The 23,620-nt window shown below is 40.3% G+C and overlaps 3 protein-coding genes across 5 annotated transcripts in view; 1 reads left to right on the top strand and 2 right to left on the bottom strand.

Annotated features, from left to right (window-relative positions):
• IFTAP (intraflagellar transport associated protein) overlaps window positions 1-3,364 on the bottom strand; it is a 61,020-nt gene extending 57,656 nt beyond the window's left edge. For 2 of the 3 annotated variants that reach the window (XM_060103712.1, XM_060103710.1), the window contains exon 1: window positions 3,260-3,364. The gene's annotated coding sequence lies outside the window, so the exon portion shown is untranslated. The other variant, XM_060103711.1, reaches the window with a different exon arrangement.
• Window positions 3,365-3,735: 371 nt separating this feature from the next.
• Window positions 3,736-5,319, top strand: RAG2 (recombination activating 2). Its single transcript, XM_060105316.1, has one exon. It carries the CDS (start codon window positions 3,736-3,738, stop codon window positions 5,317-5,319), a length of 1,584 nt encoding a protein of 527 aa, XP_059961299.1.
• A 12,422-nt stretch (window positions 5,320-17,741) lies between these two features.
• Window positions 17,742-20,873, bottom strand: RAG1 (recombination activating 1). Its single transcript, XM_060104389.1, has one exon. The coding sequence runs from the start codon at window positions 20,871-20,873 to the stop codon at window positions 17,742-17,744; it is 3,132 nt and encodes a 1,043-aa protein (XP_059960372.1).
• Between the last annotated feature and the right edge of the window lie 2,747 nt (window positions 20,874-23,620).

Consider the following 23,620-nt stretch of genomic DNA (forward strand, 5'->3'; position numbering starts at 1 on the left):
TTGGAGCAATCAGGAAAACGGGCAACACTGATCAGCAAGATTTAATGCTTCCGAGTACAGTAGCTTCCTTTGGAAGGAACAAAGTGTCAGTTCAGACACAGGAAACTACAAACCCAGACCTTACATCATTAGTCCTCTTGATTCTCAACTATGCCCTAGCTTCACAGTGAATAAATGAAAATCTCCCTGCTGAGGAATGTTAGCATGGAGTTGGGAGACTTGTATAAATTTATTGGTCCTATATTTCTGACCTTTAAAAAGAATCTTTAATGTGTTGACTTTGAAACTTCTTTCAGTCAAAGAACAGTGTCTTTTTTTTTCAAAATCTGCCTGTGTTTGTCTGGCCTATTTAAAGAAAATCACTTCAGTAGATTATTTTAGTTCTAGTGTCACCTTTTAAAAACTCATTTAAAAACCAAGATGGGATGAATAGAGTCATAGTAAAACCGTGGAAAATATACTATAGTCTATTCCTGTGAAGACATATTTAAGTTAGTAAAGCAAAATTGCAAAAACTAAACAAGTATGGCAAAATAATGTGAAAACACTTTCAATGTTCTTGTTCATTCTTTAAATACATAAGTCATCTGGCCATAGTTTAAAATGAATAATCTAAAAATTAAATACACAGATTCTTGAACTGTGTTAAAGAAGAGGTAATTCATCCTAACAGTAATCAACTTTACCACTATTTTTAGGGCCCTGAAATTATGAGGTGAGCCAAACAGCAGGGCACCAAAGGGAGAACAGGTCAGAAATCTTTGGGGACCCAAAATAAGCTACAAAAAGAGGTAGTATTCCTTATGTCTTGCCCAAGAAAATATTTGTTTAATCTACAATAACTGTGTTTTCACTTATGAGAAGCCAAAATCCCTATGAACTTTAAAATGAAGCCAATAGGCTACAATGAAAACATTTTACTTTTAATTTTCCATTTAAAAGCAAGTGTTCTTGTTGTATGGTCACCCCTTGGGATCTGGGACCCATTACCTCTGTAAAGCTTGCTTTCTATCCCAATAATGGTCTTCACAGGTGTTTACAACAAGCAGGCTTTGGTGCTCCCTCAGCCCAAACGTAAGCAACTCTAAAAATCATCACACATCATGCTGAGTGTAATCACGTATAGTTTTCCTTTACTAAATTGAGTGCCAACAGTACTTCCTTTCAGTTCCTATGGAGAGCATTTTCTTAGTTGCACAGATGCCTTCTCTCATGTATACCTGGATAGGCCACGAGTAAATAAAACACTTGCCCAGGTTATTTCATAAGCAAGGCAAGTTGCTGAACCTACAAACCACCATGGTCTGAGGAAGAAAAAGGCTTGCTTTCATAACCTTAGTAATAATCCTTCTCATTCACCAGTTCCTCACTTGGTTTAATAACCCACAAGATGATTATTAAAATATCACACCTTGAGGAGTCTCCCAAGTAAGCTAAACATAAGTAGAAGAGAATAATTAGCAACTAATTACACCTGATCTTCAAGGCAAACAGCCCTACCAAGATCTCATTAGACTGACCATAAACTCCACACAGTCCAAAGAACCTTTGCAGGGGGAATAAAAATAAATTACAGCATCAATTAACATTTATTCAATACTTATTATGTGCCAGCATATATGATAACATATGTGCTATGTGATTTACATGTGTCATCCCATTTATTTTCAAAAATAACTCAATGAATAGGTACTAATATTATCCCCATTTTGCAGATAAAAAAAGAAAAGAGACAAAAAACTTGCCCAAGATAGTTACACAGCAAATAACTTTTAGAGCCCAAATATGGACTCAGACATTCCAAACTTCAGAGTCTGCATATTTAATGAGGGGTCAGAGAAAGGGTAACAAGAAGAATGAAATATGTCCTGTTATTTAAACTGAACCTACCACCAACTCCTCTGTTGTATATGTTTATCCAATTCTCACTAGTCTAAAAAATTATCAGTCTACACCCACTAACCAGATTCCCAGATCCTAAAGCCCTTCTAATCATCTCCAACATTATAAACATCATCTGCCATGACTGGCAGGTAACTGCATTAACAACCTTACTTTTTGTAAGTTCAAGCATAATCGTCACAGCTATGACCTACAGTGTACAAAGCCCTGTCCTAAGTGCTTTGCATGTATTAACTTACTAATCACAACTTACATCAACCTGTAAGGTACGTAAAATTATTATTTCATTTTACAGATGAGGAAACTGAGACACAAAGAGGTTAAATTACTTGCCCAAGGTCACACAGTAAGTGACAGAGCCAGGATTTGGATCCAGCCAGTCAGCCTTCAGAGTCCATACTCTTAGACACTGTTCTATACTGTTTTTGAAGCATATTAACAATTTACTCTTAAAAGTCAAGGAATCTGTGCTATTTTGTTTCCCTTAATCTTTAGTGCCTAGGACCTCACTCCGCAAACAGGGCGTGCATTTCCCATTAAGGCTCCTGACATCTCTCCAAGGTAAGTAATAATTTTTTAAAAATTAAAATTTATCAAGCTTACTCCATCTAGTAAATACCTGTTTTAAAAAAATCATACAAATATTACATTCTGAATAATTCTGGCACCTCTTTGCTTAATGCCTGCTTACAACAGAATTACTAATTATTTCCAAGGTTCTGGGGCTGGAAAGAGAGATCTGAAATAACAGCCACTAACTCTATTTTCTTATCCAAAAAGAGGGAGGAGTGGGGGCGGGGGGAGGAAAGGAGAAGGAGAGGTGTTTAGGAAACTTCTCTGCATCCCTAAAAGAACTCTAAAAACCGGAGCAAGACCAGCTGAGAAAACAAATGGCCTTTGGCGTGGTGCCCGCTAAAGTCTCATTACTGTATTTCCATGACTAAATACAGGAGTGGTAAAAAAAAAAAAAAACATTATAAGGTAAATTCTCCCCTGCACTCCTGGTATTCAGAGACTAATCTTTCGGTTCCGCAAAACAGTCATACCTTTTTATTCTCTGTGCCCCCGTCAAACCCCCGCCCCATTAACCTAAGGAGGCCCGGGGGTGCAATTTTGAGTCGAGCTCCAAAGCTCCAAAGAAGTCCGTGAGGACACCTGGGCCGGGAGTCTCTTCGGGCTGCGGTTTCCAGGCAACCCCGCTCTGGCCACAAGCAGCCCTGCTTCCTACTGGGTCACCTGTTAATAAGAGTCCCCAGGAGAGGCTCCAACAACACTCGGGCGGGGGTCGCCTGACGCCGCTCCCGGTGCCGCAGCTTTCCCGTAACCCGGATGTTGGGTCTGCGTCAGCCATTCTCACCTCTCCTTCGCTAGTTTTACGTCTTGGCTCCCATCTAGTCACTTCGCATTTTCGGCGTCTTTATTCACAGACTCCTCTCGCGGAGCCACAGAGACAAACTATCGTAGCCACACATCCCATAGAGAACGCGTTCCTGGGAAATGTAGTTCTTTCTGCTGACAAGCGGTGAATCTTTAAGGGAAAAAGACTACAATTCCCAGAAGTCTAAGGGACGCTAGTCCATGTCTAAAACAGGTCCCAGCTTCCTGAATGGTATTGAGCTGGAAGGTTCTGTTTCTCTTTGCTTACCTAGCTGCTTGAATTTTTGCTATTTTGCGAATTCAGGCCACTACGAGCTTGTGGGACAGCTCTTTTCTTAACATGCTTCTTACGTGTGAGGGGATCTAAACACAGTGATTTTATATGAAGGGATGTATTAAGGCAAAAAAAAATTTTGTAATTCTTTCAGGTAAAAGATCTATCCACGATCAGAAAATATGTCACTACAAATGGTAACAGTCGGTAATAACATAGCCTTAATTCAACCAGGCTTCTCATTAATGAATTTTGATGGGCAAGTTTTCTTTTTTGGCCAAAAAGGCTGGCCCAAAAGGTCCTGCCCCACTGGGGTTTTCCATTTTGATGTAAAGCATAACCATCTCAAACTGAAGCCAGCAGTTTTCTCTAAGGATTCCTGCTACCTTCCTCCTCTTCGTTACCCAGCCACTTGCACATTCAAAGGCAACTTAGAGTCTGAAAAGCAACAGTACATCATCCATGGAGGGAAAACACCAAACAATGAGCTTTCAGATAAGATTTATATCATGTCTGTTGTTTGCAAGAACAACAAAAAAGTTACTTTTCGCTGCACAGAGAAAGACTTGGTAGGAGATGTTCCTGAAGGCAGGTATGGTCATTCCATTGATGTGGTGTATAGTCGCGGAAAAAGTGTGGGTGTTCTCTTTGGAGGACGGTCATACATACCTTCCGCCCAAAGAACCACAGAAAAATGGAACAGTGTAGCTGACTGCCTGCCCCATGTTTTCTTGGTGGATTTTGAATTTGGGTGCTCTACGTCATACATTCTTCCAGAACTTCAGGATGGGCTATCTTTTCACGTCTCCATTGCCAGAAATGATACCATTTATATTTTAGGAGGCCATTCACTTGCCAATAACATCCGCCCTGCCAATGTATACAGAATAAGGGTTGATCTCCCTCTGGGTTGCCCAGCTGTGAGTTGCACAGTCATGCCAGGAGGAATCTCTGTCTCCAGTGCAATCCTGACTCAAATAAGCAATGATGAATTTGTTATCATTGGTGGCTATCAACTTGAAAATCAAAAAAGAATGGTCTGCAACATCATCTCTTTCGAGGACAACAAGATGGAAATTCGTGAGATGGAAACCCCAGATTGGACCCCAGATATTAAGCACAGCAAGATATGGTTTGGAAGCAACATGGGAAATGGAACTATTTTCCTCGGCATACCAGGAGACAATAAACAGGTTGTTTCAGAAGCATTCTATTTCTATATGTTGAAATGTGCTGAAGATGATGTGAATGAAGATCAGAAAACATTCACCAATAGTCAGACATCAACAGAAGACCCAGGGGACTCCACTCCCTTTGAAGACTCAGAAGAATTTTGTTTCAGTGCAGAAGCAAATAGTTTTGATGGTGATGATGAATTTGACACCTATAATGAAGATGATGAGGAAGATGAGTCTGAAACGGGCTATTGGATTACATGCTGCCCTACTTGTGATGTGGATATCAACACTTGGGTACCATTTTATTCAACTGAGCTCAACAAACCTGCCATGATTTATTGCTCTCATGGAGATGGGCATTGGGTCCATGCCCAGTGTATGGATCTGGCAGAAAACACACTCATCCATCTGTCAGAAGGAAGCAACAAATATTATTGCAATGAGCATGTGGAGATAGCAAGAGCACTGCAAACCCCCAAAAGAGTTCTACCCTTAAAAAAGCCTCCACTGAAATCCCTCCACAAAAAGGGTTCTGGGAAAATTATTACTCCTGCCAAGAAATCCTTTCTTAGAAGGTTGTTTGATTAGTTCAACAAGAGCCTTTCAGATTCAAGTGCATCAAATTTTTAAACCTGTTTTAAAGAATCATAACAATGATAAAATTTTTTTTAATTTTTTTTATTTTTTGCTTTATAACAAATTTAATCAGTTATACATATACATATGTTCCCATATCCCCTCCCTTTTGCGTCTCCCTCCCACCCTTCCTATCCCACCCCTCCAGGTGGTCACAAAGCACCGAGCTGATCTCCCTGTGCTATGCGGCTGCTTCCCACTAGCTATCTACCTTATGTTTGGTAGTGTATATATGTCCATGCCGCTCTTTCACTTTGTCACAGCTTACCCTTCCCCCCCCATATCCTCAAGTCCATTCTCTAGTAGGTCTGTCTTTATTCCTGTCTTACCCCTAGGTTCTTCATGACATTTTTTTTCTTAAATTCCATATATATGTGTCAGCATACAGTATTTGTCTTTCTCTTTCTGACTTACTTCACTCTGTATGACAGACTCTAGGTCCATCCACCTCATTACAAATAGCTCAATTTCATTTCTTTTTATGGCTGAGTAATATTCCATTGTATATATGTGCCACATCTTCTTTACCCATTCATCCGATGATGGACACTTAGGTTGTTTCCATCTCCGGGCTAACAATGATAAAATTTATATTCCTATTTTTGTTTATTGAAAATGTCTAATGTTTTCTTTTAGTTATATGAATGAAGTGCCAGGGGAAAGTGCTTATAATACAATTCTAACTACAGTCATTGTATTTAGACCTATACAGGACCTATAACCTATATTTTGAAAATATTTTACTCAGTTATCTTAATGAGAATTTATGATCTGAATTTTTTATTCAAGGAATCTTAAACACAGAAGAAGTAATAATAATCGAGGTATGCTTATATCCCTTATAGGACTTTTGATAACAAATAATCCATAGAGCAATTAAAACAAATTTAACCAGTAAAGAAACTAACAGTCAAAGAAATTAAATGAATTATTTTGTGAACTATAGAAATTTGGTAGTTGACCAAAAATTAAAACTGAATCACCTGTATCCCACACAAATGTTCTTTGTACACCTCTAAGATGGCCACTTGACTATGCCCATGTACAGAAAATGCTATGAGGAGCTAGGTAGGTAGGTAGATAGATAGATAGATAGATAGGAAGAAATAAATAATCTCCATTGACATGAAGAAAGAGAAAAAGAATCTACATCATTTGTTACATTTTATCAAACTATCCACATGCACTTTCTTCAAAGGATCCCCCCACCCATCATATGGTCCACAGATGATGAACCAAAGCCAGGCACTTGAACCAATTCTTTGAGAGATTTAATGAAAACTGCAGTCCACTGCTTCTTAACCCTCCGAAACAGGGCACTAAGAAAGGACCACCAAATAAATCTCATGGAGAGGTTATTTCCCCAAGTAATATTGATTACTTACCCAAATAATAAAATATTAGAGAATTTGATAAATTTAACAGGTAGATGATTTTAAAAGAGAAAAAAGAAATGTATGTGTGTTTATGAGTCTAGTTAATATGCGGAGTTTGCTGTCAATTAAAGTTATAAAATCAGTGACCTTGCTAAGTTTCAATTAGATACTTGCTAGAATTGAAATTAAAAGGACTGTTAATTTTGAGGCTTCACAATATCAATTGATAATTAGATGACCTTATATACAAATGTCTTCCCTCCTGGAATATTTTTCTGGAAAAGCATTTCACTTTAGCCTAAGAGCTTAAACCATAGCCTCTTATTCATCAGTTTTCACTAAGAGTCCACAGTGTATAAGTTCTTATTACCAAATTTAGGGGAAATATGAACCATACAGGAGATGAAATCCTGGAACAAAAGTTCTTCTGCTAATAGTTCCATGTTTCAGATACTGAAATTAATTTGAAAAAATTAAATCATGTTCACTTTGTTTCCGTAATGTTGCTTGATGAATATACCTTTGAATAATTTGCTGTACCATTGTTTTGATTTTTGTGGTTTCCATCACCTATATAAAACTAATAAAATATGAAAATGTCTTCTGTTTATATTGATTTATTTCAATTATTAACATTTGTAGTTACCCAGTTGCAGGCAAAATGATACTGTTTAATTTTCTCAGGAGCTCTCTGTATTATTTTTTATCTATTAGTAGAAAGTAGCACAAGTTGGAACTGAGATATCCTCCACAGGGTTCAAAAGGGTTATTCCCTCAAGTACTATATATGTTCTCTTATCTTGACTTGTTTTCAGTGACCAAGTGGCTAAAAAATAATTACCCATATTTGTTTTGTAATCAGTGAGATCAACATATGGTAATCTGAGTGATTCAATTATAAACTCACTGGGTTCTACAGTTAAGCTCAGATCTCATTAGCATAGCTGTTTTTGGGTGTGTGTGTGTGTCAAGAGCAAGTACTTTGGTTTTACTTACCATAAATTTTTGTAAAAATAGGTCTTTTAAGTCATCTCACCAATGAGTCCACCAGATGTGATTTTAAGATAATAAGGTTTCTTTTCTACTAAGCACATGCAAACTTTCAAATGAACCACATTAGAAGAGTATTCACTTATCCCAATGATATAATGTTTTTGCCGAAAACATTTCTAGAACTCACTTTTCAATCACCATCAGAGCCTATGTTCCATTCCTTTGAAGATACTCAATAGTTAGAGATGGATTTGGTTTCTGGAAACAGACAAATGTCCCAAGTCTAGTAGGGTGTAACTCTCAGTATTATTGGCACTTTAGGCCCAAAAATGAAGTCTGAGATAACAAAATGGGTTTTCTGACATGCCTCACAAATAAGTGCTAAAGGTAAGTCCCAAAACGCTTTACACAAGAATAATATCGGGCCTCCCTGGTGGCGCAGTGGTTGAGAGTCCGCCTGCCGATGCAGGGGATACGGGTTCGTGCCCCGGTCTGGGAGGATCCCATATGCCGCGGAGCGGCTGGGCCCGTGAGCCATGGCCGCTGGGCCTGCGCGTCCGGAGCCTGTGCTCCGCAACGGGAGAGGCCACAACAGTGAGAGGCCCGCATACCGCAAAAAGAAAAAAAAAAAAAGAATAATATCAATAAAGAAGTATATGGCTTTCCAGGGTGACTATTTTAAGGGACTCTACTCATCTACAAGTACAAATGAGTTCAACGTGTTAGGAGGAGGGAAAGCATAGTGGAAAAGGAGTAGTTAGTCTAAAGGGTGAGATGAAGCTTGTCACGTTTGGGGAACTGAAAGAACATCAGTCTGGGGAACACATAGTAAACAAGAGGAGCATGAAGTGGCATAAGCATGGAGAGGTGAGCAGGGCAGGGGCCCCCAGTTTTTCATCAGTACAATAAAATCACATACAATTTCATTCCTATCATGTTGACCTGTCCCCTACTGCTTACCTCTCTGTTTTACTACTCTCTTCACACTTTGTGCTCAGTCTCCAAAAATGCTGAACTGATAACATTTCTGGTGAACAGCCCTAGTTGTTTCATGCATACTCAGGGCCTTGGGGCAACCCATTCCTTCTGCAGGGCATGCTTTCCCTCCTGCACTTTATAACACCTGCCAATACCCTAGTCCATCTGGCCCATTCCTATCCACTCTTTTTATTTTTTTAACATCTTTATTGGAGTATAATTGCTTTACAATGGTGTGTTAGTTTCTGCTTTATAACAAAGTGAATCAGTTATACATATACATATGTTCCCATATCTCTTCCCTCTTGTGTCTCCCTCCCACGCTCCCTATCCCACCCCTCTAGGTGGTCACAAAGCACTGAGCTGATCTCCCTGTGCTATGCGGCTGCTTCCCACTAGCTAGCTATTTTACATTTGGTAGTGTATATATGTCCCTGCCACTCTCTCACTTCATCCCAGCTTACCCTTACCCCCATCCACTCTTTACATCCCAGTTCAGACACCTGCTTCTCCACCAGGAAGCCTCCTCCGAACTCCATCACCTCCTTAATAGCTGTAATGCTTGCAAATCTCTGCTTATAGACTCAGAGTTACAAGAAATAAAACTGTACTTTTCTATAAATCAACTCACATTACATTATGTATCCCTTTTACTGTGTGTTGGAAATTTAGCTTTAATAAATTTAGAATTCTCTGTGTTCACCCAACTTTTTCTCCAAGTTCCAGAAGAAATATAATGCTGAGGTGTCAAGAGTAGGAACGAGTGAGGGTGAAGTATCTGGTACTTAGGGTCATTGTCCCGCCTCACTAGTTGCTTCTCAACATCCACACTCCCACCTGGCCTGAGGTTAGCTTGGAAGATGACTCCTGGGTTGTACCTCAGCCTTAATCACAAGGTATTATAAGGTCTAGAATGCTCTCTCTCTCTCTCTCTCTCTCTCTCTCTCTCTCTCTCTCTCTCTCTCTCTCTCTCTCCAACTTTCAGGTCCCTTCTGGGCTCACATGATGAGGAGATCTTTCTGCCCCTTCCTTTCCCAGCGTGGCCACAGTTCCCTTTGTGAGACCATCTAGGACTTGTCTGTTTTCTGTCTTTACTGGGTCACAGAACCTTTCCCCAAGTTTCTCTGGTTAAAAGACTTCATCATCATTTCGCCTCTAAAAGTCACTTGCTTCTTCCACTCTGCCAGGAAAGTGAGGTGCACCTTCGCTCTGCTCCTGACTTCCCCAAGCTTATCTGAGGTTTCTACTGTTCTCCCAACTCCACAGCTCAACCCAAGGTATAGGACACTTTGTAATTCCTATATACCTAGTACTTAGTATAATGCCTGGCATATTGTAGGCATTTAAATTGTCATTGAAATTAATTGAATTAAATTCTTCGGTGAGTTGCATCTGTATCCCAGTGTGGGCAGTCAAAGTGACTTATTCATTGCCTAGCTTAACACTGATATAGATATTTAGAGTAAAATAGAGTGAATAAATTATACTAACTGAATAAGCAAGAGATGTAAGAATAAATGGAACCAACAAACCTCTGAATGACCCCATAGATGAGAATAAGAAAATAAGTGTGTCAGGATAATTGACACTGGCTGTGGTAAAAAAAAAAAAAATCCCAAACACCAGTAAATTGTCACAAAGTTTATTTCTCACTCAAGCTGGTTGCAATGCAGGTTTCCCTTATTAAGCTAAAAATCTGAGTGGCATTCCTCCAAGATGTGTCCAGGGAATCAGGCTTTTTCTGTTTGACAACTTTGCCATCTTCATCTTTATCTTGGATCCTGAAGACTTCAGATACAAGGAAAAGAAAGAACATGGAGAAGGCACACCCTCATGCAAATGTTTCAGCCTGCAACTGATAGATTATTTCCTCTGACATTCCACTGATTAAAAAAACAAAAAAACAAAAACTAGTTGTATGTCCCCACCTAGATGCAAAGGGGCTGGGAAATGGGAAATATAGTTTAACTGTGTGCCCAGAAAAGGGAAATGGATGTGGTAAGCATGAAGCCAATACCTATTATAGCATATATTTAAACAACCAGATGAAATAGTCACAAGTACCTTGAAGTAATAATGAAGAGTACTAACAGAGTCCTGTTAAGGTAGAAACAAAGCTCCATGCTCTGCAGACTCATTGCCCCTGTCCGTATTATCTTGTGCTTAGACTGTTTAAACAACCTCCTGACTTGGTCTCCCTGCCTCCACCATGGCCCCTCCAATCATCTGATTGTTCTGAGACCACAGAAATCATCCCAAAATGACATTACACAGGTGAAAACTTTCCTGTGATTCCCCATCTCCCATGTGGAAAAAAGATCCAAATGCCTCAGTATTATATGGGATGATTCTCTAGGCTCATCCCTCCTCTCCCCTTACCCATTTTGCACATGATTCCTCATCAAAGCTGAACTTCTTCCATCTGGAAAACCCTTTCCCCTGGTGAATGATTACCATCCTTCAAGATTTGATTCAATTTTGAGGTTCTCAGTGAAGACTTCAGCCCAAGCAGAGCAAAGCACGCACGTTTGTGGCCAAGCCATCCCTCTTTCCCCACTGTTTGTCTTCATAGCACTTATCCACTTACATGACATTTATATGCCTGCCTTCTCTGTTTGGCAGTGGGCTCCTAGAAAGCAACTTTGTATCCTTAGTATCAAGCATGGTTTCTGTTACATTATAGTTGCTCTGAAACTGTTTCTTGAATTAAGCTCACGTATATGAACTGAAATGTACTCACTTCTGCAGTTGTCTTTCTATCTTTCCAGTCTTTAATAAATGAAGGATGAGATATGGAAATAAATCTGTGTTCTAAATATCTTGATCAGTCAAATTATCACATCTCATAGAACTTAGGAATAAAAAGTATGGTGACATTCACAGAAAGAGATGAGGTGAGGTCTTGGGTTAAAATTATTCTCTTTTCTAGTGAAAAGAGTTCACACAAGATTAGAATGGATATCATGGTATATTTAGATAGAACAGGCAGTCATTCTAATCCACAGTGCCAAGAATTCCAAATTATTTATATGCCACCAAATTCCATTCCATTATAGAATATCGCTTTTTGTCTTGGAATTTACCATTTCCCAAACCTAATTCTGTCAGGAAACATCTATTATAGCCCACTTATTCCTAAGAGAACTAATACCTCATTCTGAAAGCCAGGAAGGAAAGGAAATTTCTGTGACAAAGAAGGGAAAATGTCAGGGGAAGAAATGCTAACTTTATGAACAGGTGAGGCTGTCAAGTTGAGGATATTGCAGAATCTCCCTGCATCTTCTCCAGCCTAGAGTTGGACACAGTCACCTAACTAAGGGAGTGAGACATATGAATTAGCAGGCAGTGTGTAACCAATGTCAAAAATGTTTGAAATAGCTACTCCATCATTTAAATTTATATGCATAACCTTCTCAATCTTGGAAATCCTTTCACATTTAATACCTTCCAAAAGCATTTCACTGGTGTCCCTCTCCTGGCGTGGCATAGATTGCAACAGTTACCTGCCTCAAACTCCTCAAAGGTTTCCATTTGCACTTGGGGTAGGATCCAAAGTCTTTACCAAACCACAGAGTCCTACATGATGAGGCATCTGCCTGATTCTCTAGCCTCATGCAACACCCTCTTCCTCTCTATCTGCTTCTGCCACACAGACCTTCCTTCACTTCTTAAACATCTCCAATCACTCTCCCACCTCAGCTTTCCCATAGACTAAGTTGGCCCAGGTCTATCACCTCTCACCTGCCCTCACCCCACTCATCCTACCAGTCTCCATTAAAGGTTCCTTCTTCCTAGACCCTTCTCTGATTCCCCAGTTTAAATTCCATTGTCTTACTGTACTTTGATTGTACCTAGTACTTTTCCTTCATAACACATACTAGACTGTGGAGTCATGCATTTGTTAGGCTTCTAGTTGATTCAATGCCTACCTCCACACAGTTCTTTGTGAGCAGAAACCATCTGTGTTCACCACTATATCTCCAGCATGTGCCAAACACACATTGCCTGCTCATAGAAGACATCCTATAAATATTTGTTTTAAAAATAGGCTGGGGCCTCCCTGGTGGCGCAAGTGGTTGAGAGTCCGCCTGCCGATGCAGGGGATACGGGTTCGTGCCCCGGTCTGGGAGGATCCCATATGCCGCGGAGCGGCTGGGCCCGTGAGCCATGGCCGCTGAGCCTGCGCGTCCGGAGTCTGTGCGTCCGGAGCCTGTGCTCCGCAACGGGGGAGGCCACAACAGTGAGTGGCCCGCATACCGCAAAAAAAAAAATAAAAAAATAATAATTAAAAAAAATAATAAAAATAGGCTGAAGTAGTTGCAAAGGGTGTTGGGAATGCTATAGAAATTAGTTGGACCTTAAAGTGTGAGGAGATATTTCATTCTCAAATGCAGGGGGTAATGTTCAAATACTTGGTCAAAGGGTACAAACTTTCAGTTATGAGTAAGTTCTGAGGATCTAATGTGCAGTTTGGTGACTATACTAATGGCACTGTACTGCCTTGTACACTTAAAATTTGTTAAAAGCGTAGCTCTTAAGTGTTCTCACTGCACGCACAAGAGGTAACTATGTGAGACACTGGATGAGCTAATTAACTTGATTGTGAAAAGTATTTTACAATGTATATTTATATCAAACAATCACTTTAAATATGTACAGTTTTATTTGTCAATAATACCTCAATAAAGCTGGGAAAAAATAGTACAAGGCAAGGATAGTAGGAGTTTCTTTTAAAAATCAGTGAAAGAAGAGGGTGCTGGAGCAGGTCCTTAAGGCTACCTGCTGTGCCAAAAGTTAACTTGTTAGTTGCTGGATCTGAGTCCCTGGGGGACGGGGAGGGGCTGCAGGAACAGGGCCTTTGGGGAACAGGCTACCTACCTACAAGTACAAACATATTTCGATATTACAAAAACTGGTATGGTTGCATGGAAGCAGCCGGGCTAAATCTGTGTTCTGAGTAGGAGGGAGCTTGGAAGTCTCCAGAAAGTGGCCCTAAGTTACTTGAAATTTCACGGATAATGTAGAGATGACAGACTAGTATGAAGGTAAGATGGACAGAACTAGGGGGAAGATTGCCAAGACGTGGTTCTGCCATTTTCTGGCTGAGATAAGCTTCAGGGACCACATGTATAACAGGAAGAAAATAGCGGTACTGCCTCCAAAAGGATCCAATGAGAAAACCATATGCAAAGTGTCCACCACACTGTTTGGTCAGTGGTAGCTATCAGTACTGTTGTTGTTACTGCTGCTTTTGTTGTTATCACTAGGAAAAGAACTGGTCAAAAGAACCTGGGCTCTAGCTCACTTCTACCATTATCTGTGTGGCCCTGGACAAGTCAACTACTCTGACCAAAATGTTGGTATATGAATGTGTGAATTTTCTGGGGAACAGGGTCATATTTTTATCAGACTCTCAAAGGAGTTTCAATACGACTCATTTTCACATCCTACATTTACCTTAAGTATCTGGAACCAAATCGTCTCTCCTATAGTAGTATAAATTATACTCATTGTCACCATTCTGTTGCTTTTTATTATAAGATCACCAAATTTATTTTGTATTTCCCTCAAAAAAAAAGTTACTTCATTTTTTTAAATGTTGCACTCAATATTATTATTTGAATACAAATCACAATACTCACTATTTTCAAATTTTAAACTTTTATTTCAAATACTTAAGTCTAAAGTTATTAACAATAACTATAACATTAATAAGGAATGAAAATATTAAAATATAAAAATAAGTATTGAAACACATATTTTAATTGAAATCATTTGACAGGAAAATACAGGTCCTTTGCATCAAATCATCAAATAAAACCATTATATCCTGGTACCTGAATTTTTCCTAAAGCAAACACAAAAAGAAGAAGAAGAAGAAGAGTCTTGGAAGTCAGTAAACAAACTTTACAATTATTTGTATGAAAATAAAGTGAAGTGCGATTCCACAAAAAGAAAAATCTCACCAAAAATGAATGAGGTATATTTATGTAGATTACTATGGTTAAATGAAAAAAATAAAATAGGGACAAAATATCTACTCTTATTAAAAAACCTCTTAACATTGAAAGAATAGTACCACCTCTCATACAATAACTGAAGACACATACATATCTGCAATCAAAAATCACTTGCATCTAAATGATGATTCATTCTCCCAACCACCACTGGTGCTTACAAACTCTACCTCCTAGTTGTGTGTAATTTGAATTCTGTTTGATCTAATGCGAGACCCACAAGCTCAACCAAAAAAATCTTGATCTTCATCTATATTTTGTGAAAACAAATTGAGGCAAAACTAAATTTCAGTTCACCTGGAAGGAAAAGACATCTTTTCCTCCTGCTCTTGCTTCTTGGTACATATTTATTAATCCCAAAGCACTTTTTGGCCTCATACTGACCATTCATCAATTTTCATCAGCCTTTATCACTGGTCCCTGCAGTGCACCTCAGTGGGTTGGCAGGAGAACTTGTAGAATCAGGTTTCATGGGAGAAAAATGCATTGCACTTCTCAAGTCTCGGTCTATACTTAAAAAAATTTAAAAAAGCTCCACTCAGTGTGGTGAATTTCCCTAGAGTGTGTGGCTGCATTCACAGTGGGCATTGTCAAAAATAAAACTTAAATATAAAACCAGGGTCTAGTATATTACAATCTCAACAGTGAGGGCAAAAACAACCATAGGCAGCATTTCTACATATTGAAATTCCTGCAGCCAGATGTTCCTGGGGTTTATCAAAATGTGATCTGATTAAGGGATTATTGGGAGGGTTGTGCTATAAATCATGCTGTTACTCACATGCATTCAGCATAGTCCCCAAATGCTAGAAAAGTTGAATTTAATATTGGAAAGTATTTACATTGCCACCAATCGAGTAACAGAGTAGAAGTGGGAAAAAAAAACTACAAACCAGCGCCAGCATGCTTCACGGAGTAAGATGATTACATGAATTTAGCCATTTATTAGTGCAGAGACATGCTGTAAGGATTAAATGGGATGAAGGAAAGTCATGGCTTCAAAGCCCATTTATTTACAAAATGCAAAACTTAAACATTTTCAAGAAAAAATAAAATTAAAATATGTATATCTTTTCGACAACTAAATTACAAATGTCTTTGTAATTTATGTATTCTATATATAAAAAGCAAGAAAAACCGCTGTATTTTTTAAATGGAAGAGTACCAGGTTCAATCCCTGTAAAAGCACCAAATGCATACCATTTAGGATAATATCACTGATGCACGTTTGACAACCAAATTACAAAGCTCTTTGATATACTCTGTATGAAGAGTGGCAATTAAGGCCAATAAAATCAAAGGAAAAAAAACTAATTAGCACTAACATATCATTATGACTCACTAGCACATAAAATCCCATGCCTGCTCTAAACTGCCAGCAATTGGTAATTCCCAAATTTCTAAGGATACAGACAATAGTTTCCAAAAACTGGAGCCACCAGGGGTTTGGGAGGCTCTTGGGAATTTTGGCAATTCTTTCTTCTAGCAAAAGGCCCAAAGCACACCAAGGACTTAAAACCCACCCATCCCTGCCCCCAAGAAATGTAATCCCAAGATTACAAACTATAGTGATTAGTTGTAGATTCTAAACGAATTATATTACTGCCTTATTAAAAAAAAAAGCAAAAAACAAAAAACAGTGGTTAATTTTCGTGGTAGAAACAATGTGGAATTTGGAGACAAAAGGACTGAGTTCAAATTCCAGATCAGGTATGTACTATCCCTGTAACTTTGGACAAATCATTTAACTCTCCACCAAATCAGAATCATAACAATACCTACCCCACAGAGCTGTAGTGAGGAAAAATGAGGCAAAAATGAATGTGGAAATATTCTAAAAGTGGCAAAAAAAAAACAAACCCTCTATAAATATTAACTCTTCCACTGTACCACGAGCAGGCTCCATATAAACTTAGCAGGTGAGAAAAGTACAAAGATATCCTGCTACAAAAATCTTAATACACTGAAAGTAAACTGATCATAATAGAAAAAAATAACACATTGCAAAGGGAAAAACTCCATGAAAAGTGGATTTAGTAAAATTGACCCAGGTTTCAAATGAAGAAAACCTGGCAGAAATTTTCAGCAAGATGTTAAATCTGTTTTCATACAGTAAACAAAACCAGATTTTAATAGCCTCTGTGGCTTTGAGATTGTATGGAAAAGCATTTGGAGAATCAAAATTAATTAAAAGTAAAAAATAAAAATCATACCTGGCTACTGATAGCTAAGTAAACATCTATTATCACAAGATTTAGTAACCAACTGCAGCTAACAGTTTTATTCTCACTTTATAATTGAAAAATCCATGGTACCAGATGATCTCCTAAACTCCAAGAGTTACAACAGAGACATCATTTAAATCCAGAAAAGGACTGATTTTCCAAAAATATTCTGGATGTAGGGTATTTCTGCATAAGTATACCAAATGAAAAAATGCACCAGGAGCATTGTCAAGGTCATTGTGCCATACAAATGTAAGATATTATTATTAGAGAAATCTGAAGAGCTTTCCTGAATCTTATAGAATAAGCCAAAATATGTGAAATTTATAAAGTAAATAATTCTGCAAAAATGATATAGAAAACACATCTCAATATAAACTAGAATAACTGGGGAGGTGGTGGTCGATGGAAACCACAAGTCAAATTCCTTTCCTGCCTTCACTGGCTGTCCTTTGACAACCTTGACTTTGATTTTCACGTCACTCAGTCTCACATACACATATTTTTGTTCATCTCTGGTCCCCTGCAGTTACTCCTGTTCTCAGCTATTGAGCTTTCAAATAACTGATTTCTCCTGTTGCTTTTCTGAACTCCCTAAATGGCTCAAGCAATCAGCTCACCAGTTATCCATTCCTGACATGGGTTCAGCATCTGTGGCCTCTCCAACCTACCACCGCTTGGGTGGTGAAGCCCCATACACAGCAGTGAAGGGTACCAGGAGAAGGTCACAATGCCCCCCAGAGGAAAATTTATTTGCAAAACCAACTCATAAGTGGCTGCCCTGCTTAAAATTCCATTGAATTTTGAGATTCTGGAGAGTCCTCTAGGTCTAATGAGTCCCCTAAGCTTCCCTGTGAGTTTATGGTAAACCCTGAAGTTTTCAATGCATTATGAGCATTCATAAACTTCTGCAGGTATTTGGAGGTATACAACCAGTGATGTTTCAAGACATCTTCCATTTCGTAGTACTTGGACTGTCTGGCATTCATTTTCCGGAAGCGCCTGAACAGTTTGTTGCCAGACTCATTTCCCTCACTTGCCCAGGCCCCAATGGAGCCATCTCTCTCAATAATTTCAGGGACGTGAGCCAGGGTTTTGTGAAAATAATTGGTGATTTTGCCCTCGTATCTATACTTGAACTTGGTGGAGAGTAGCTCAGCAAAACGCTGTGAATTGAAACTATACTGACAGAGGGATTCTGGGCACTCCTTAGCAGGGCATGATGATCGCCAGACAGGTTTCATCTTCAAATAAAGGTCCATTAGTTCCCTCAGAGCTTCGTGCCTCTCCTCGGAGGGAATTAATTCACAAACTGCTTCAACCGTCTCTTTGGTCATGAGCTTCCTGGCAAAGTTGCCATTCATCCTCATGATTGGTTTCAGATTCATCTTCTTCCGGAGGTGCTTGTCCAAGGCAGCCTGCCATCTTTTCCTCTCCTCTTTGGAGGCACTGGGGTTCTTATACACCTCCCCTATCTCCAGCTGGAAAATCTTGTAGAACTCAGCTGCGTTGCCGATGTCGCAGTGGAGTGCATCTATAGAAGGGACCGTCTCAATGAAGGGTTTGGCCGAGACCCCCTTCACCCGGTCCCGCAGTTCCTCCACCGTCTCATGGTATGGGTTGGAACGCCAGACCTCATAGCGCTCCAGATTATCAACGTGGCTTCTGGTGATGGAGTGGAAGACAAGATTCTGAGAGGCTTCCAGGCGGGTGGCATCACAGAGGGTACAAATGTAGACTGAGCCCGAAGCCTCGAGGCCTTCCACTTCCCGGACAAGTTTCTCATCATACCCGGTGCCCCTAAAGATGAACTTGAAAATCCGGAGGATGCCTCCCATCTCAAGCATTAATTTGCTGCTCTTCATGGCCTCCCTCTCGGCAATGAGAGGGCTCAGGATGGCCGTCAGGGTCTCGTGGTCAGACTCATCTGCCAGCATGAGGCACAAGGGCTTGCAACACAGTTCGGAGTTAGGCTTGGCTTCCTCAAACACCTTCACATTCTGTGACCTGTGAGCGATGGTGATTTTCATGATCGTGAAGGAAAACCGAACTGCCTTTTCCGGAACTGCTGGCCCACTGCCGTGCTTCTCACCCACGTCTCCCATCCCATCACAAGATTCCTTCACCACTACGGTTAAGGGGCCATTCAGGTAGTCATCAAGGTCTTGGTCTCTCATGCCCGCCAGGATGTCTTCTTCCATGTCCATCAGAGCAGACACCAAAGCTGAATCATAGCGGAAGCGCTTGGCGATGGTGTCCACCGGGTAATCGTCCACAGAGGAGGACAGTCCAGACAGTCCATCAATAATGCCCACATCAGTGCTGGAAGACACGTTCTTCAGAGGTGGCTGCCACTCAAAGGGGTGGTAGCCCGGCAGAAGGACCTTCTCAGCGCTCCGAAGGGCATGCAAAGGCTGGAAAATCTGCCTCCCTGTGATGGCCTTCACAGTCCTGTACATCTTGTGGTACTGGCTGCAGCTGAGGAAGGTGTTGACACGGATGGCCAAGCAAACAGCCGGCTGCAGGCCGGAGCCCCGTCCCTGCATGATGGCCTCCAGCTCGTCGGCTTGTCTGTGCTCATTCCTTGCCCTCAGAGCCAGCAGGAACAAGGTCAGGCACACTGACTTCACATCTCCACCTTCTTCTTTGTCAGCGAAAGCCTTGACCTGCAGCTTGAGCTCTCTCAGACGGTGCTTCTGAGCCCTCCGGGTCAGGGACAGGAGATGCTGGCGGGGCCGGCCCCCTTTATTAATATGCACGAAAGTCTCTTTCGATTCCTTGTGGCTTGAGACGTGGTGATTATATTTTTCCAAGCTGACCTCCTCATTGCACTCTTTGGCTGGACATTTCACCATCAGGGAATTCAAGATGCTCAGAAAAGACTTCACTGGACTCTCCAGGTCAGTAGGGAAGCAGGGGTACCAGCAAGAAGGACAATAGCTTCCCATGACTCTGAGGCATCTGAGAATGCAGATCCTGCAAAATACATGCTTACAGCTGGTCTCTACAGGGTCTGCCAGAATGTGTTCACAAATCTGGCAGGAGACAGATTTCACAAAGTGCGCCGGGAAGTCCAGGGCCAGGAGCTGGGTACTGAGATGTATCTTACTGCAGCTGGCGATCTTCTTCGTCAGTTCCTTGCCGCTGATCCCGGCCTGAGCTCTCCTCTTGCGCCGACGGACTTCTCGAGCTCGGTCAATCACAGTTCTGAGTTTTTTGCTGAGCTGCGCGCTTGGCTGATGACCCTTCCTCTTGAGTCCCTGACGGGCAATGTGGCAGATGTCACAGGATGTTGTGTGGGAGGACCACTCCATGGTTGCATTCCTTGGGGAGAAAGCCTCACACGGGGCACTGCTAAACTTCCTGTGCATGAAGCTCCAGCAGTTATGGCAGAACTCAGTGGGATGAATCGAGTCCACATCGGCCTTCACATTGATCTGGAAAACCTTGGCAATGAGGTCTGGCCAGGACGTGGCCCTCTTTTCTTTCTTTCGTAAGAGGACTTGGGTTTTACCATCCACAGGCCCGTGGACTGGGTATCTCCTATTGTGCCCATCAGCTTTGAAAGGATTCCCGCAGATGCGGCAGAGATGTCGCAGGTTGGCTTGGTGCATGGCTTTGTCTCTTGCTTTCCTGTCATCGTGGGATTTCTTCAGAAACTTTGGGTGGGGCTTCAATGCCACTTGAGTCAGAGCTGGTTTCTGACCACCAGGCGTGTCCAGGACTGCTGGAGATTGCTCTAGAGAGGGTTTTCCCTCGGAGGAATCTTGCTTTTCCGCTTGAGCATTTTCAGGTGCCTTTTCAAAGGATCTCACCCTGAATAGCTTAAATTTCCATTCTGAAAATTTAATATGTGGGTGCTGGATTTCGTCTGGGGCGGAACTGAGTCCCAGGGTGGGTGGCAAAGAGACAGCCATACTGGCTGAGGTACCTGGAAACAATAAAAACAAGTCAGATTAGGAAAAAAATTGCAATATCCCACTGATGTACCTTGGAAGGAATACAAATGAGTACATTCAATTATTCAGTTATTAAATCATCCAAAAATATAATTATTAAACCTCCTTTTTTTTTTTTTTTTTTTACAGTACGCGGTCCTCTCACTGTTGTGGCCTCTCCCATTACGGAGCACAGGCTCCGGACGCATAGGCCCAGCGGCCATGGCTCACGGGCCCAGCCACTCCGGCATGTGGGATCTTCCCGGAGCGGGGCACGAACCTGTGTCCCCTGCATCGGCAGGCGGACTCTCAACCACTGTGCCACCAGGGAAGCCCTAAACCTCCTATTTTAATATACTATGTTAGGTGCTGATCATATAGCGGAGAAGAGAGTCATTCCCTGTTCTGACAGTGCTGATGGTCATTTATACCATGTATCTAATTACATATAACACCATGGTTTATTTCACATATATATGTACAAACTTATTTTTTAACTTATTATTTTTTATTGAGGTATAGTTGATATACACTATTATATATGTACAATATTATTTTCCTTCCAGTGAAACCTTAAGGTCTTTGAGGACAGAATCCTTGAGTGATTTATCTCTGTCTCCCCAAGTTTTCTAGCACACATTATGTGCTCAATAGTTATTTGCTGAATAAATGAAAGGAAAAGCTGTCTACTAAATCAAAGAAAAGTCATATTTTCTGCATTGTATCAGTCTCATTGCACTAGCTGGACAATATATTTCCAGCTTTTTAAAGCTATCTCCGGGGAGGTTGGTTGTTGATTTCTTCCCAATGGAACATAAAGGGATGATAAAGCTACAAATCCAGAGAAACTAATTACTCAGCACGTGAAAGGATGAAGTGAATTTTGAGCTTTATGAATGCATGCTAATAATAAGTATCATGGATAGTAATTATGCTTACAATTTTAATTAGCGAACGCTGCTGTAAATTATAAGGTTGTTTCTCCATTAGGAACAAAACCCACAGAACTCTCTAAACCTGCAACAAACCACAGTGTGCATGTACAAAGATTCTGAAGAATTTTAAGATGAAAATTTCAAGTATTTTCAGATAAAATTACACAGGCCATCCTGAAAGTCATTACTGGGCACTGGTCATTAGCTCTATAGTTTGTAAAAAGAAGAGGTGGGAGTAATATTTTTCTTCTTTGAAAAACATTAGCAATTATACATTCCAGGAAACCCAAGTAATCTGGCTTGTGATGTAGACATCATGGAGCAGTAGAAAGAAGTCTAAAACTGCCATATGAGTGTCTCTAGACCCAATTAGCCCAATATTCTCAAAATTCTTTAGTACACATAACTGGGAAAACAGCAACTGTATTTTCAGACTATCATCTATATTTCTCATATTTGCCTGGGTTAATGCCTTGACCTGCCAATTTTATCAAACAACGTTTCCCCCTCAATTAACTAACTAACCAAACTGATGATATTTTTCTAGTCATGTGATCATGGAGACTAATCCTCAGATGAACACACTTTGCCCAGAGGTGGGATTTGGGGTTAGGGGTGGGAGAGGAAGCCACAAGTGTTGTCCTGACAGCTGCTAACAAAGCTTCCTGTCAGATCACCCCTTTAAACCACTGACTTTTGTTGCATCTTGCATGCATTATGTTTCAGAGGTTTATGTTTTTCACAAAAACTAAAAGCCAACTTCCAGTCTTTGTTGAAAAGGAAATCCTGTTACCTTGTTCTATATGCAGAACTGTGTGAGAACCAAACCGTTCCAAACCATTTCAAAGGTCTCATTAATATCAGAAGTATTCAATATTTCATCTGCAGCCCAACCAACACCTCAGAGTTGTTTACAGTTCTATTATGTTCCTAAATTCTGTCCTGGGTCAGGGTCAAGGACTTTCCATGTCCCCTGCCCTCTGCCCCATTGCTTTGAACTCATTCCCAAGTGCCTTTTTTATTTTTTTAGGCTTTCCCTTCCCTGTCTTTTTCTGCACTAGTTCTCTGGAATTCCAAGATAATATTTTGAGTTCTTCCTAAAAAAAAAAAATGCATGACCATCTTTAGAGCTACTCAAGTTAAATACTGAACTTTCACAATGGGTAAGTCAACCACAAGCCATGTTGGGAAGCCATGTTAGGAAGCCTCCCTAGAACTGTCTCCCCTCCCTACCCACCCTCTCCTGACTGGCACTGGCCTGAAATGTTGGGTCAAAATCTGCCAAAATACATTTGTGTAACTACTCCCACGGAAAGAGTACCATCACCAAGCAGTTATTAGCCATTGACATACAAATCAAATTTATTTATTAGATTGTTTTTCTACTTAATTGCTAAAAGTTTATCCAAACTAGAAGCAAGAGGGAGTGGGGGAAATGTGTTATTTTTCTTATTTTTAGGGGAACATACACCAAGATGCTAATAGTGGTGATCTGTGAAAGCTATAGACATTTTATATTTTTATCTTTATCTATGATTTTTACTTCCTCTGAAATAAACTTCTATTACTTTTAGAAGATAGAACTTTTAATAACTAGTTCTAATAAGATATCGTTTGTCTATGTGATTAGCAAAAATTAAAAATATTGATATTAATCAGCATCAATATAGGCATGGGGATTGCAGATATCTTCATACAGTCTTGGGAGAAGTGTAAATTGGTATAATATTTCTAGTGGAAATGTGGCAATGTCTTTAAATTTTTTAAATATATATTATCTTTTGTGCAATA

Source organism: Mesoplodon densirostris, chromosome 7, assembly GCF_025265405.1.
Source record: "Mesoplodon densirostris isolate mMesDen1 chromosome 7, mMesDen1 primary haplotype, whole genome shotgun sequence".
NCBI lineage: Eukaryota > Metazoa > Chordata > Mammalia > Artiodactyla > Ziphiidae > Mesoplodon > Mesoplodon densirostris.